This window comes from Vanessa atalanta, chromosome 4 (genome assembly GCF_905147765.1).
Source record: "Vanessa atalanta chromosome 4, ilVanAtal1.2, whole genome shotgun sequence".
In the NCBI taxonomy this organism is placed as follows: Eukaryota; Metazoa; Arthropoda; class Insecta; order Lepidoptera; family Nymphalidae; genus Vanessa; species Vanessa atalanta.
In genome coordinates, this window is record NC_061874.1 from 10309539 (window position 1) to 10325259 (window position 15721).

At 32.4% G+C, this 15721-nt stretch overlaps 1 protein-coding gene across 3 annotated transcripts; it reads right to left on the reverse strand.

The window, feature by feature from the left end:
• Positions 1-4025: 4025 nt before the first annotated feature.
• On the reverse strand, positions 4026-12106 carry LOC125077594 (probable cytochrome P450 12a5, mitochondrial). Of its 3 annotated transcripts, none has more exons than XM_047689552.1 (10): positions 11879-12106; positions 9484-9605; positions 8713-8840; positions 8383-8504; positions 7147-7263; positions 6525-6803; positions 5888-6044; positions 5235-5447; positions 4588-4759; positions 4026-4209 (listed from the first exon to the last, which is right to left on the reverse strand). In XM_047689552.1, the coding sequence occupies exons 1-10, from the start codon at positions 11941-11943 to the stop codon at positions 4058-4060; spliced, it is 1527 nt and encodes a 508-aa protein (XP_047545508.1). In that variant the 5' UTR covers positions 11944-12106; the 3' UTR covers positions 4026-4057. The 3 variants fall into 3 exon arrangements, with proteins under 3 accessions (XP_047545508.1, XP_047545509.1, XP_047545510.1); XM_047689553.1 differs by lacking the exon at positions 11879-12106 and adding an exon at positions 11694-11742; XM_047689554.1 differs by lacking the exon at positions 6525-6803.
• Between the last annotated feature and the right edge of the window lie 3615 nt (positions 12107-15721).

Consider the following 15721-nt stretch of genomic DNA (forward strand, 5'->3'; position numbering starts at 1 on the left):
AACTATCCAGACATGCACCGTTTGGCTGCAATTATCGGTCACAGTATGACAGTAAATGACCATCACTGTCGGCAAATGCAATGGTGACTGCTTACAATCAGGTGGCACATTTGCCCGTCCAACTAACAATTTTAAAAAAATACTATATATTGTGGATAGCATGACAAATCAATACTAATCAGGTCTAGTTAATTTTAAATCCAATGCCACTCATTAATTCAAATATTCGTGCAAAGGTTGAATAAACCTTTGCTCTCTATTAACCGACACGCGACAGAAAGTACTCTTTAAAGACCTACCACATATGATTTGCACACTTATGTTTTTATACTTATTAAATTACTATTACTATTGTTATACTATATTACACTATGCGATAATGTAAGCGTTACGTAGTAATATATCTAAGCGTTCTTTATTTTGACTTTACTTTTTTTTCCATTACATACAGTGGTTAGAACGCGTGGATCTTAACCGATGATTTCGGGTTCAAACCCAGGCAGGCACCACTGAATTTTCATGTGCTTAATTTGTGTTTATAATTCATCTCGTGCTCGGCGGTGAAGGAAAATATCATGGGGAAACCTGCATGTGTCTAATTTCAACAAAATTCTGCCACATGTGCATTCCACCAACCCGCACTGGAGCAGCGTGGAATATGCTCCAAACCTTCCCCTGAAAGGGAGAGGAGGCCTTAGCCCAGCAGTGAAAAATTTACAGGCTGCTAATGTAATGTAATTTTTTTTCCAATTTGTTGAAAAAATTTGATGAGATTTTTCATTAATTATCATTTATTTACATAATATTTATTATAACAAAAAATATTATGTAAATATATTTTTTTTAATATTAATGAATTTATTTTTAGTTTTACAGACGAGTGGTTTCAGTACGTCGATACGTGAAACATAATCTATTCATTCATTTTCAGAACCGTTAATCCAATCAAGTTATGTTAATACCAACAGCACACAGAGGGTCTTGATGCTGGCAATAATTGCTATGCATATAAGCCCTATAGTTTGCATATAATTATTAAAACATCGCATTTTATATTAAATAATACAGCTTTTACATTCACGGTAGATCTGAATTTAGAATACACTAACTTTAGAATCGACTGGTACGATTTAAAAATGATTTCGCATTGGATAGAGAATAGTTATAGAGTCCATAAATTGAGAATAGTTACAGACTAGAAAATGCACCTATGGGGGCGGAGCAGTGACGGTAGGTTACGGAATATTAATTTGCTAATGATCGCATAAAGCATTTAAAATAATATTTACTGGTTACAACAACTATATCATTTATTTCAACGGTTCGACTACAGAAATACGGTAAGCGATGATCAGGCTTATTTGTATTTGTTGTTTAATAAATTATGTGTTGTATTTGATGGTCTCAGCCATTGTAGTTGAGATGACCCATTGAATAGATCAGATCATCGAGGATTTAAACACGCGAAGGCGACGACGACCTCCGTGGGTGAGTAGTGTGTACACCGGTTTTCATGGGTACGCCACTCCGAGGTCCCGGGTTCGATTCCCGGCCGAGTCGATGTAGAAAAAGTTCATTACTTTTCTATGTTGTCTTAGGTCTGGGTGTTTGTGGTACCGTCGTTACTTCTGATTTCCATAACACAAGTGCTTTAGCTACTTACATTGGGATCAGAGTAATGTATGTGATGTTGTCCAATATTTATTTATTTATTTATTATTTATTTATTGTGTTTTAATATGCTATGTGTATTTCTCACCGGTGATGGAGAACATCGTATCGGATGAAATTCTGCCATATATGTACGTATTTATCCACCAAACCACATGGAGTTTCTCAGCGAGTATATATTTTATTTTTGTATGAATATAATTTAGTTTTTTTATGACATTGAATAGAGTACAGTTTTCATAAGAATTGCTGTTTGATATTCAAAATTCCTGTCATGTCCATAATTTTTGTGGCATTTGAAATGGTGTTATTCTGAGGGTTGAGTTGTATACGCGACATCGTGCACAAACCATAAAGAATCCTTATAAAAATTTTGTTGAGTATCGTATCCTCTTGACTAATAAAAGTATCCATAAATTTTATAGCTCTTCGGTAAGTTTTTTTTTTTTTATGACTCTCTTTCGATTTCACAAATTTCAAAAAGAATGCATGAAAAAATCTTCTTGATAAAGTTGATCGCTAAACCGCCAATTAAGTGTCATTTCGCTCAAAGACCGAGGTCCGTCTTCCATTGGATATGCTGAACTCTTATTTTTTTATAATTGAGGTCCTAACACCTGGCTTCAGTACTTTAACTCGCCTTCCCGCCAGGTTACGCTGTAGGGGTCATAGGGTCAATAGCAACCCATACGAAAAAAAGAAATAGACAACTTCACACAACTTTTCTATGTTAATGTGTGTTATAGTAGTGGCGATTAAGAAGAAATTACATTTATCATCATAATAATAACATTTATGTCATGTCAAATAATTATATATTTTTTATTTTTGCAAAAATTTATATTGCGTACCTTTAATTTTAACTAAAATGCTTAATACACAGTGTGTTAGTAGTGAGTACCCTATTTCCCTATGTAAATATATAACGATCAAATTAACTGCGAGCCTAAACAAAGATACACGTGGTGACGTTGAACAGTTGGTGAATACCAAGTTATGGAAATGTCATACGGATACGACCTGTCATGAGACTTACGATTGATTAAAAAGAGTAAAAAATTATGAATAAATGCATGATAATTAAAAAGCACGTATACATATAGCTAACCTCTGTAATGATGAGTAAAAAGGCCTTAATAATGAACGCTTATTGGTGAAATATTACGTCATCTTCGAATGAATGCTCTATTAGCTTAAGCGTGTCGATATAACGGGTTCGTGGCCCTCCAGTGTTATATTCCTTTCGTGGCTTATCCCGACTGTCGTCCTTCTCAGGACCGTCTGAAACAATACACGCGAGGCCCCTACGGTCAACGTCGTCAACGTCAATGGCCCCTGGATCACGCGGGCGTTAGGACTGTATGAAACGTATAACTTGTCTTATCAATATACACTTGGCTGTCTACCGTCATATATAAATTACGCAATTGACAATTTACGAATGTAAGTTATCAAAACCCATAATTGCTATTTAAAAATATTCACTGAATCTGAGGTTATCCTTACAACGTAGAAAAAAAAATGTATGAATGCATGCATTCTTTTATTAACTGATGTTTTGAAACCCAACTGTCACCCCGATGTCACGTACTTCCCAATAACCTAACATCTGTCACGAACTCATGCCATTTGTTGAACTACATTCCAATATATATTGTATTTTTGTAGCCTCGTGAAGAATTCAAAGTAAATGCCTTTTGACACTGTGACAGAGCATATTTATTCCAGACTAGTATAGAATTAAAATTAAATACATAACTTTCACTCTACTCCGTATTCTAAGATAAAAAGTCATTATCTTATAATATGCTAAATAAGGGTACCTTACGTACTTACCTACTTATATATGCTTCATAAGACTGCCTTATGAAAACAGTTCTCAATTTGCACAAAAATAATAATGACCAAGACTACGATTTTAATTAATATGTTCAATTTTTATTGACATGCAGTGTAAGTGATGCTCGTGCTTAGAAAATATCTTAGTGTGTGACATAGCATAGAATAAATATTCTCCGTGTAAATGAATTTGAAAACGACCGAATTTTGACCTAGATAACTTAATGTGTGAAAAATTATAAATAAACATGGATTTCAAGAGTTTTTATGAAATAGGTTAATAATGTTTAATTACTTGAGAATTAATCATGTGACATATTTACCCATTTTATGTTTTCTTCACAACAACTGAATTAATTAATTTAAATATTCATGCATTATTCTTTTTACTTCATACTTTGACACATTAGATATAGAAAAGATTGCTGATGCAATCATATCTTAAATTAATTGCACTAAATAATTTCAACATACATCTCTTTATTAAAAAAAAAACATGCTAATATAAATAAAAATTACGTTCACCTTTAATTCTACTTTTTTTTTATTAAACATCCTTAAAGATAAAGTTGTAAGGTCCTATTAAATAATTAATTGTAGCGGGGCGAACCTTCAAGGATGGTCCAAACCATTCCAAATGAAAACTTTCAATCACTTTCGAGACAAAAGTTTCTATTTCAAGTTCAGCTATACGTCGACCTAGAAAAAAAAATAGAATACAAAAAGCAATATTTTACTGACATGTTTTAGACTTCCCACAATATAAGCCCATGCCTTGCATGCTCTCAAAATCATACAAGGTTTAATTCTGATTGCCTTAACTTTAGGCAGCTTATGTAATAGGAAGCGGTCAGGCAAATGGGCCACCTGATGGTAAGTGGTCACCAGCCATAGACATTAGTACCGACATGAATACAACAATACAAAGTATTGCTGCTTGCCACAAAACGTAATAAGTTTATTTATACAATTTAGTTGTACAAGCTTAACCTTGCCCCTTATAATATAAAAAATACTAGAGGATATGCAAATTACTGTTGAAAAAATAGCAAGAAAGAGGATTATAAAAGTACCTACCTATGCAACTTCGCACACCGAACCCAAACGGACGATAAGCGAAGGGGTGAGCATTACCATAATAAAGGGGATCATCTTTATCAACGATCCACCTTTCTGGTATAAACTCGGACGGTTGCGGGAAATATTGCTCCATTAATGACATATACTGATTACCAACAACCACAAACGTCTGAAATATAATTTACGAATTATTCAATATTTAAAAATATATGATGTATTGTCTAAACTTAATATCTCGGTGTTTATTCACAATTTAAGTAATAAAATTTTTCATAAGCTGACATGCTTATAATTACATCACTGTGGTGACTGCCGACTCGCTTTTTAAAATACTCCGTCTTAATATACATATGCATATATTAATAATAATAAAAATGATGATGATGTTATGACGTCATTCTGATCGATTACGGTCATCGCGGCCAATTCTACGCGCAGCACCAATGGCTTTATTTGTTTTCCGATACACGGGATTATACAGACTTCCAACTTAAAGACATCTGGCCGTTATAGAGAATTTTTCGACGGAAAAATCTAATACCTTTTGTTGGTCTGACCTGGGGTTTGAACCCAGAGCCTTGGAATCTGTGTCCTTATATCTAAAAAATATTCTATTTACTTTATAATATTTCTATTGAGCTTACATCTTTCGGTATTTTGTAACCTAACACATTGTATTCTTTTGTTATTTGTCTGAAATTTCCTCCAACTACTGGCATTAGCCTCATAGCTTCTTTAATACAACCTTTAAGATATGTTTGTTTTTCTTGTTTCGACATTATTTCTTCTCGTAATTTCTTTTGTTTTTCCGGATTTCTCGCTAGGAGAAACAACGTTGCTATGACCGAATGGGCAGTCTGAAAGTCAGTAATTTTTAAACTATGTAAGTTGCATTTTTAGTATACGAGTAAGGAACGAAATACTCTAAAATAACCCAATGGTATTTATTAATGAAAATTAATGTCTTGTTTTGTTTAAACGAAATAGGTATCTCCTAGAAATGTTTTTGCAAAAAAATATATTTTTTGAAACATAGTAGTCGGCCCCTTAAAAAAATAATTTACTTGATATGTGACGAGGCTACCCAGGGAAATACTGTCAGTTCAACAGGTCTTTTGATAACATTACGACTGTAGTGGGTCATAGCTACAGGTCTACTGAGAAATATTTTTTTGGCATTACACGCTTTAAGAGGAGAAATGGGAGGGGTAGTCGTGTATGAAATTTACAGTTACAAAATCGGGGTGGATTATCTCGGCAGATGTTCATTTTTGAATTAACTTATATATGGACCTACCGTATCAATACCAGCGAATAACATATCGCTTGCCATTATTACTGCAACTTTATGATCTATTTCAAGTAATTTTTCAAGCACACCTTTTTCTTCAAGTGGTAATTCCTTTCTCTTCTTGAGATTTTGTATAGCTTTGTTTATAAAATATTCATTTAACCTTTATACAGAACATTTTAAATTTATTTTTTAAAATACTATAAGCGTGAATCATTATTTATTATCATGAGAATTATATATAATATAAGAGGATTATGTTAACATAAGACCATAAATTCTAGTTTTTATATAAATATAGGAACTTTTTTCGCACTTGATTGAATAATTCAGGCATAATAACATTATCAACGTGATGAGTAAAAAAAATATATCACAAGAACACAGGTCGAGTAATTAACTTGTAAATATAAAATGAATAAAAAATAGAAGATCAAAAGATAATCAAATATCATAATTATAAATCTGAAGTCCGTGTGGTTCAACGCAAATCATTTAAAAATGTATGTAACGAATTCATTTTTCGTCCAAATTTAAGGTGAATGAATTCGTAGGCCACGACGTCTCATATAGGTACATATCGTCGGGTCAATAATATTTTTCCTGATTTTTAAATCAACGAGTTAAATAAACAAAGGCTAACTGAATTTGATCTTCGTAATGTTTCATTGTTTTCTTAAACGTTGGAGTCGAGATATATCTCCAAAGACTTGGCTGGAAGTCGAGTTTATTTGCATTTATCATGACGTCATGTACAACTTGAATTAGCTTTTTCACAGGAGAGTCTTCTGTGAGATTAGGATTTAAGCAGTTTAGCCGACCACCAAGCGCCACCACACCAACTGACTCCAAAGCCCACAAGTTCATCTCCATATCAAATTTACCATCGATCATATTTTTATCATTGCGTTTTGATTTCAATCTGTAATAAAATTTAGTCTTTTCTTCTGAGATACTCTTTGGGATTCATTTTATTAGAATAAGTAATATTTTAATTAAAGTAGTATTTACAAGTATGTATGTAGTATTAAGACAGTCAATTTCTAGCAACCCATAATACAGAAACAAGAAACATATTCTTTCCTAATTTTCTATAGTTGTAAGTGAAAAGTTAACTTACATTGCGAATGACCACTTCCTATGAGGTGACCGTTTGCCTTTTTATTTTGTGGGCTTAAATTAAATTTAATTTTTATATCGTTTTCAATATTGTTAATGAATTATTACTTTTCATAATAAACAAGAAAAAAAGATTAACTACAAACCTTTTTACCATATCTTCTGCCACTTCAGTTAAAGTGTCTCTATAAAGTTTAATCGATTTTGGTTGTAGCAATGCTGGGTTCACAACTGATCTAAATTTGCGCCAAGTTTCTCCATGCCTGAAATATAGACAAAATCTATGTATATATTTTAACAAACTTAGATCAATATAGTTACAAGTGTAACTGCATTTGTGAATCGCATATTCGGTTGTGTCACAACTATACAAGTACAAACTACCCGTGTAGTAGCAACACGAGAGGGAACTGTTTACAAAAACATCAAAATAAATACAGACTTATTATTATTTGCTATTACGCCATAAATTTTAATAAAATTAAATAAAAAACAAAATAATATCATCTATGTATAAAACGTAAATCTATGTATTATAATTATAAAAAATAATAAAGAGCGGATAATTCAGAACTCGTGACAGTAGATGATTTTTTTTTCTAAGCGTAGCGTTTTATGAAACGTTCCTGACATTTCATTGTAGTATTATAAGTTACTATTCTAGAATCATTCCTTAAGCCAGCTCCACACATTGGTGGTTTTTGTCTTATTCTTTAATTATAAGAATTATACTTTAAAGATTCAGTTCCAGTTACTGGCTCTGTGGTAGCCGGTAGTTTGGTTACAATATATTTCACGAAGTAATATTTATTTTAATGCGTTTTTACTTTTTGTTTCTGGACTGCGGTAATAATGAAGTATGTAACTTCCGGGAATTACATAATAACACAGTAAAATGTTAATAGGAGTTTTTATAGTCCTCATTGTAGTTTACTTTAAATCCCTTGAAACTATTTTAGTTACTCGTAATTTCCATCCTTAGTATGAATAATAGTAGGATTTTTTTCTAGTTGATACCTACTGAAAATTTATATTTATATGTATCGTATGTATATGGTTAACACCTAATATTAATTTACACATTTTCATTTCACATCGTAAATTCTTAAATCTAGTAAGCTCATTAAGTACTTTATGGTTGTCTGGACAAAGACTAAGACCACCTTGATAGTGTATTCATTTAGATGAGCATGGAGCAATTTTTCGTGTACGATAATAATTGACGATGAAGAAATTTAATTTCTCCTTCTATTGCTATACGAAGTAATTTAATTGTTATGTATTTAAAGCTTTATTTATTTTACATAATGAAGACATTATCGTTATCTTATTCGATACAAACAGTAAGAACAATGACTTTTTACTTATCACATCTGACTCACTCCGTCAAGAGACCGGTAGATTCGTTAAAGACGGTGCCACTTTTTCTGCTGTGATGCTTTTTAAAATATTCCAGAGACTGAAACCCCGGACGTACTGGAGCCCAGTTTTCATTTCGGAAAATCTGAAAATTTTATATGCTGATATTTAAAAAAAAAAATACTTTTATTTAAACAAAATAGAAGGAAATGTTTTATGTAACAAAAATCAAAGATAATTTAAAAACAGAAGATTTTGCGAAAACCTGTTACGTACTCGCTTCTCAAAAATGTAATGTTTTTTTTTGGAAATATTTACATAAATGTTTATGGTGCGTTTAGAACAATACTTACATGAAATGCTGCTTCAGGTTCAAAGAGGAATATTAACGTAGACGATCCTAAAGATCCGTCAAGTTTAACGATTGGTCCGTATTTGTTATATAATATCTCTTGTAATTTATTGTAATCATGTAACATACCTAAACAAAATAGATGAATATAATATGATCAGAACAAAAAGCAGTGACAATACCAAAAACAGCCAATCTCGAACAAGCCATTGACTGTAGCCTACAATTTAATTATAGTTACAATAGATTACCCGTAAATTTTACAATAAAATTGTATAAGGCATATAAGGATATATTTATAACATACACTAAAAATCATATAATATCAAAAAAATATACTTGGTGGTAGGGCTTTGTGCAAGCCTGTCTGGATAGGGGCCAACCACTCATCAAATATTCTACCATCAAATAACAATACTTAGTAATAAATTGTTTCGCTTGGAAGGGCGAGTGAGCGATTGTTGCTACAGGCACAAGTGACATAACATCTTAGCTTCCAAGATTGGTGATGCAATGGTGTGATACAAGGAAAGGTTATTATTTCTCACAGTGTCTATGGGCGGTAGTAACAACTTACGTTTATGGTCCGTCCGCCTACGAATTACATAAAAATAATAATATTTTAAAGTAAACAAATGCAGTAAAATCACGAAAACTATCACGATGAAACGAAACTCATTGTATAAAATGCTCGCAATATTGCCAGTTACAACAAAGTTGTTTATTGTTTCGCGCGAAATGTGTATCAATAGTTCTGAAATGTCTCTCATACCTCCAGGTAAGAAGTGCAGCATCTGGCCAATTATAGGCAGAGAGGTCGGTCCAGGGATTTCCTTCCATGATTTTAAATTGTTTTCATTACTGTAACTGATACTATTAGCAGTCGATATTAATCTGTAAATATAACAATAATTATGCCGCACATTCGACTCAATCTAGCTATTGTATAGATTATAATAAATAAGACGAAAAAACAAGGTAGCCTAATGGAGTAATTTTCTGTATGATTTATTTTGCTGTGTGAAACTATGCTGAATATATATATTTTTTTTATCATTTTAATCTTATAATTATTATTTAGTTAAACGGCAGATAACTAATATACTGTATCAAACAAAAACTATCTCAATTGCGTAAAGCTATTCCTAAAAAATGTAGCAGAACAATGATTACTTCTTAGAGTCCGATCATAATATAAGTGTTTCATCAGTGTCAACGCAAATATTTGTATTATCATTCAATTATTTGACCGTTATAAGTCTGGTTTTCATGGGGCCAGTTTCTGACCGCCCAGTAGTCAGCTACTGTATAATTTGACGTCTATAGTCTATAGTAATGTCATATTCTCGACGTGTTCTTACTACTGCCATAGCAGCCAGCTGCTGTTTTACTATTTCTGACCATTCGTTTTAAATCCATCGTGTTTCCACGAGGCGAGCATGACAGTTACGAGATCGAAATTCTTATCGCCGCATTATTGTATTTCGAGAAAATATAGGATTGTTGGCCATATTCTGTGGTGAAAGAAAAAATTGTGGATGGAGCCGGGATCCATTGCTGAAAAAAGGATATTCATGGAAGACATTTGACAACATTTCTGTGTCCTCTAACTACCACCGCTGTTTTAAACACCCAAGATGAAGAAAATATCTGATACTGTCCAGGCGTGCTCTGTCTTTCTGCACTGACTGGTTACTGTAGAAGTTGCGTTCATATGGAAACCAAGAGTGTTAGCCCAGTAGCTAACCGCGTAGGAGAGGAGGTAAGTCAGTGGACAGTTAAATCAAAATATTTTGCAGTAACTGACCTGTTAGAACAGGACTCAGTAGCTGTCAGACACTAGACGACATTCTGTTTTTATTGATTCGAAAAACAAAGTTAAATCCTTTTTATAGATATTACTAGTATTCCTATTTAGGGGATGATAAAAGCATAAAATCTGTATAGAACCTGGGTCGTTCACAGGCTAGGCAGCCCTTAAACTGTAGCGCAATTTAAGGTTAGAACTCAAGAACTCTTGACCTAGGGTTTCAAGTGGAAGCCGTTTATTGTAATTATTACTTTGAAGTGAAGCAGTTTCTCTAGAAACAACTTAGCCTGTAAAGTTTTAATTAAACTTGTACGGTAAGGGTTTCCTACAATCATTTTTGAACTCCTTAACCTATCGAGCTATTAAAATAACCGACGTTCTCTTAAATACATTTTACAAAACGTTACAATTGAATCCAAAAGGATTCCAGTACATTCTAAATCATCGTAATAATTTATTTAAAATAGACGTTAAAAATATTCATGTTATAAACAGAACATAGACAAAATTATTAATAATTTTGTCTATGGGTACAGATTATAAAATTAAAATTAAAAATATATAATCAAAACTGAAATATATTTACACACATAGTCAAAGTAAGCATGTCAGCGAGGAAAAATATACTAAAAAATCCCGATCAACCTAGGCTTTTGTGGGAAATTATACTAGTAACCCTATGTGGACGTGTTATGAGAAGGTGCTAGGAACTCATATCCCTTTCTCTACCCTCGACAAGGTGAACACAAAATTCGTAACATGAACACTTTAATAGTTAGGGAGTTAAAGTGTATTAGCAATTGAGTAATGAATTAATTAGACTGGGTGGTATACACAGTCATATTAATTATTTAGAAAACATTTTTTTCAATGATATGAAAATGCCTTTACTAAATCATAAAGTTTAAATATGTTTATTTTAATGTCTCGTACAAACTAATCATTTTACATTCGACTAAAACTAAGTCCTTCATGGATATGCACACAACAACGCACCAGTGTGTCATTGCTATTAAGGTTGTCTTGTTTTTTAAACCTGATATGGTAAAAAGTTGTTTTAATTTTAGACATAACTTTATAAAATTTGTCCGCATCAGTATTGACCCACTATTTCTGCAAGCGTTCTATGAGACTATAATAAATTCATTATAAAATACTGACAAAAAGCTTACCAGAATCCGTATAAACTGGACACGTAATAATTTCGTCGGACACGACCGCAAAAAAGGCGAACACGTCCGACTAAAATCGAATAACTGGAAACCCCAATAACGATCGGATGGACTTTATACAACAACATACCAGAAATAAAATAACATTTATGTGTATATGAACTTCAAATACACCAGAAACCTACCTTACAGATGATAATTCATTGCTAATGGTCTCCAGATAAAACGGAAATCTTTTCAGTGCGTGCATAGCTTCACTATTATCGAGTATTTAACAAAGAAAAAAATCACTATAAACAGGACACTTGATATCTTATCGATATCGTATAAATATTTAGTTTAGTATATATGTATATACATAGCTTCTTATCTAATTTTATATTTTATCTAATATGTACAATACTGACTGTACATTACTGTGTATCGCGGTTACTGAACGAGTTATTATGCAATGTACGATTCATTTGCTGCGACCTTGCTCTTTTGATACTATTAGATCCAAGAAAGCAATTTATGATTGATTCTTAGAATGCTTGCAATGCTAGTTATAAATTAAATAACCCTAACTAATATTATGAATACTATAAGAGTTTGTTTCAAAACAAAAATCAAAATATACTTTATTCAAGTAGGCTTTTACAAGCACTTTTGAATCGTCATTTAACAAACTATATTAAGAAAAGCTACCACCGGTTCTAGTTCTTTCGCTTGATACGCTTTTACGTCTTACTCAACAGATTATAATAATATATGGAGACACGTTATCAGAGGTACAAAAAACTATATGGAATACCCAACACGAATAAAGAGTCATAGCTTTACACTTCACTTGTCTTACTCCCATGACGTGCTACGATATCCCTACTCGAATCTAGGGTAATCCCTAAAAGGACTCGGATCTCGTGTAAAACTATTCGTTCAACATATGAATGGAAAAATTCAATATGCTAAGATATTTTTTTTATGATATAGATTGTGGCGGACGAGCCAATAGGCCACTTGATGGTAAGTGGACAAAAATATTAACCATTTCTTACATTAAGTTGTTTTGTCCTTTGTGTCTACTTACACTATCTTAGTCCCCTCTATAATCGGAATACAACAATATTAAATATGCTGTTTGGCGGAAAAAAATCTGATGAGTGGCTGGTACCTACTCAAACGGGCCTGCCCTATCACCAAGTAAAGTCAAAGTCCTTCTGGTAAAGACTAATAAAATTGTCACATCTGTAATGTCACTAAAGCTAATCACAATTGAGTATTAAAACAAAATGTATTTAAAAATATTATTAACCAGTCAGGCTATTCTGTAATAAGAAACTCGAAACTTAGCGACAGTAAAATGTATAGGATACTCGTATCAAAATGGCGTATCACTGTAAGTCGGTTGTCCATATCTCACGAGTGAGATCCGAAGTTATTTCGATATATATATATATATAAGACCACATTGTCACAATAAAAAAAAGATAATATTTATCCGGAATTAATGAGATCTTATATAACTTTCATGCAACAAATATTTATTTTATTAAATAAGAGGGACCCTCTAGATCAAAATTGAATTTATAAATTTCATAATGCGACCAAAACCAAAATCAAGTACTAGGATAACATGAGTTCAAAAGAAGGTCAATAGAAACTATTGGTTTCGACGCATCCTCAATAATAATGTAACAAATGACATTGACTTCGACAAACGAACCGAGAATTATACAGCGGATATTGTCAATTCGTACTGTTATGGAGTGCGCTTGGTCCAGCACAAAAGATTCCTTAAACTGTTATATTTGTGTTATCTATAAAATTTATTTATTTGTTTTCAATATATAAACTACTTTTATTGATAAAATAAATACAAACACCAAAACAAATAAATATTGTTTAATCTCTTCTTGTGTTATTAAGTATCGCACCTAGAGCTTGATATATTGTGTATCCTTTTATAATAAATTATGTTTATAAATATAAGCGTTAACCATATCATAAATTAATATTCATTGGTGAAATTAATTTATTAACATATGCTTTATTTAAATCAAATTTATAATGCTACTGTAAAAACCATAACGGAGCTTATGGTTGTAAATGAGCTGTATGTTGTAATGTTTCCAAGAATACTAACAATATTTATCAATTCCAAAAACCCAACCCTATCACGGTTGAGGCAATAAGACGTAGTATTATAATATGTTTTAGAAATGCTGACTATCAAGAATATGGAATCCCATCAAAAACATAAATGTAAAAATGAGAGCCAAGTTAAATATTATGATATATACCTTGGTTATTGACTTCAACGACAAAAGAAGTGAGATCTAAATTTTTGCCAAGTTAAATAGCCCTTCTGAAATTTATTTATAACTACATAAAATAGCATTTCTTCTTATAACTTGGGATAATATATTGTTGCCTAAGGTCTGACTTGGCTAGTTCTCATATAAGAATTATATTATAGCCTTCGTAAGTTCTAAGCCTTTACAAATGAATTATAAACACAAATTAAGCACGCAAATATTCAATGGTACTTGTCTAGATATGAACTCGCGATATCTGGTTAAGATTAATGTTTTCTAGTGACTGGACCATCGCAGCTCTTAATGTACGTATATACTAACTAAGCAATACTGAGCTGTCCTCCATTCTTCTTAGATGTTCTGAGTTATAATTTGTTATTCTAAACACAAACTACAAGTTGTGTTTATAAACATATAAGAACTAGCCAAGTCAGACCTTAGGCAACAATATATTATCCCAAGTTATAAGAAGAAATGCTATTTTATGTAGTTATAAATAAATTTCAGAAGGGCTATTTAACTTGGCAAAAATTTAGATCTCACTTCTTTTGTCGTTGAAGTCAATAACCAAGGTATATATCATAATATTTAACTTGGCTCTCATTTTTACATTTATGTTTTTGATGGGATATCACTACTTTTTGTATATAAATTATTAATAGGTACTTATTAATAACAAAATTAATACCAAATAGTTTTTGTTAAGCTATTCTATTTTCCTACGTTTACGGGGTATAATTGTCTTTTTTTTGATACGTTCTGATTTTTTCTTGTAGGTACCTCTGAAATGTTCGAGTGAATTGCCCATTCAGTGTCCGGATTTTTTTTTACGCGTTTTCTGTTTATACTTAATTTGGCCAAGTAGGGGTGGTATAACGTGCGCAGACGGTTGTACTCTACAATAGAGCTCTCTTGTGTCTTGATTTGAATTGGACGTAAATTGATAAGATGTACTCCATCTAAGGTTTTAACTCTAGAGAGGCAACGTAAGCCTGCTCTTTACTTAATATAGAGGAGCCTATGTCGAAAAGAGCACCGTCAAGGCGAAGGCCTTGTAATTTGTGTATAATAGTAGAATATGCTAAGCAAATAGAGAATTATTTCCTTTGAACATATATGTACATTACTTAATATCTGTAACTTGGTTTTGACTTCTAGTTCGCAAATTAAATTATGTTTAAATTTAATTGTTATTTTACGTGCGCTATTGCTGTTATCGACGTCCCCAATGTACCTTCTCTATTTTTCCATTGGACCCATTCATCAGTCCTTTGCTGACATCAGCATGCTTGCTCGATACTGTTCTTCCAAGCAATAAGGATCCCCGTTTGTAGCGCTAGAGTACAAACTTAAATCATTCCAGTTACAATATACATACTCTACTACAATCTCACGAAACCTTTTTTATTGTTGTATACTAGTATACTCAAACAAAAAATATGCAGTCGAATAGACTAGGCAGCTTCCATCGGAAGGCATTGAAATAATTCTTATGAGCGCGGTTGCCACTCGCTCAGACACGTCCGCGTTAAGGTTTAATCGCAACGCTCCTAACCCGCTGCTCCGGCGTCGCGTCGCGCGCCGTGTACCGAAATGCCTATTATTATTATTTTTTTAAGTAAATTTTTTGGCACCATTGATGTGCGCTAAATGCTAGTTAATAACGTAATAAATACGAAAGTCGGCTATACTCATAAGTACTAAAACGGAAACATTTGGATTTAAAAAACT

Excerpts from the sequence above, each read along its gene's own strand:
- LOC125077594 (XM_047689552.1), bottom strand. The coding sequence starts at position 11,943 with ATGCACGCACTGAAAAGATTTCCGTTTTATCTGGAGACCATTAGCAAT. Across the intron at positions 6,804-7,146 it reads GCAGAAGATATGGTAAAAAG|ATTGAAATCAAAACGCAATG; the intron begins GTTTGTAGTTAA and ends ATTTTATTACAG. Across the intron at positions 4,760-5,234 it reads GTTACAAAATACCGAAAGAT|ACGTTTGTGGTTGTTGGTAA; the intron begins GTAAGCTCAATA and ends ATTATATTTCAG.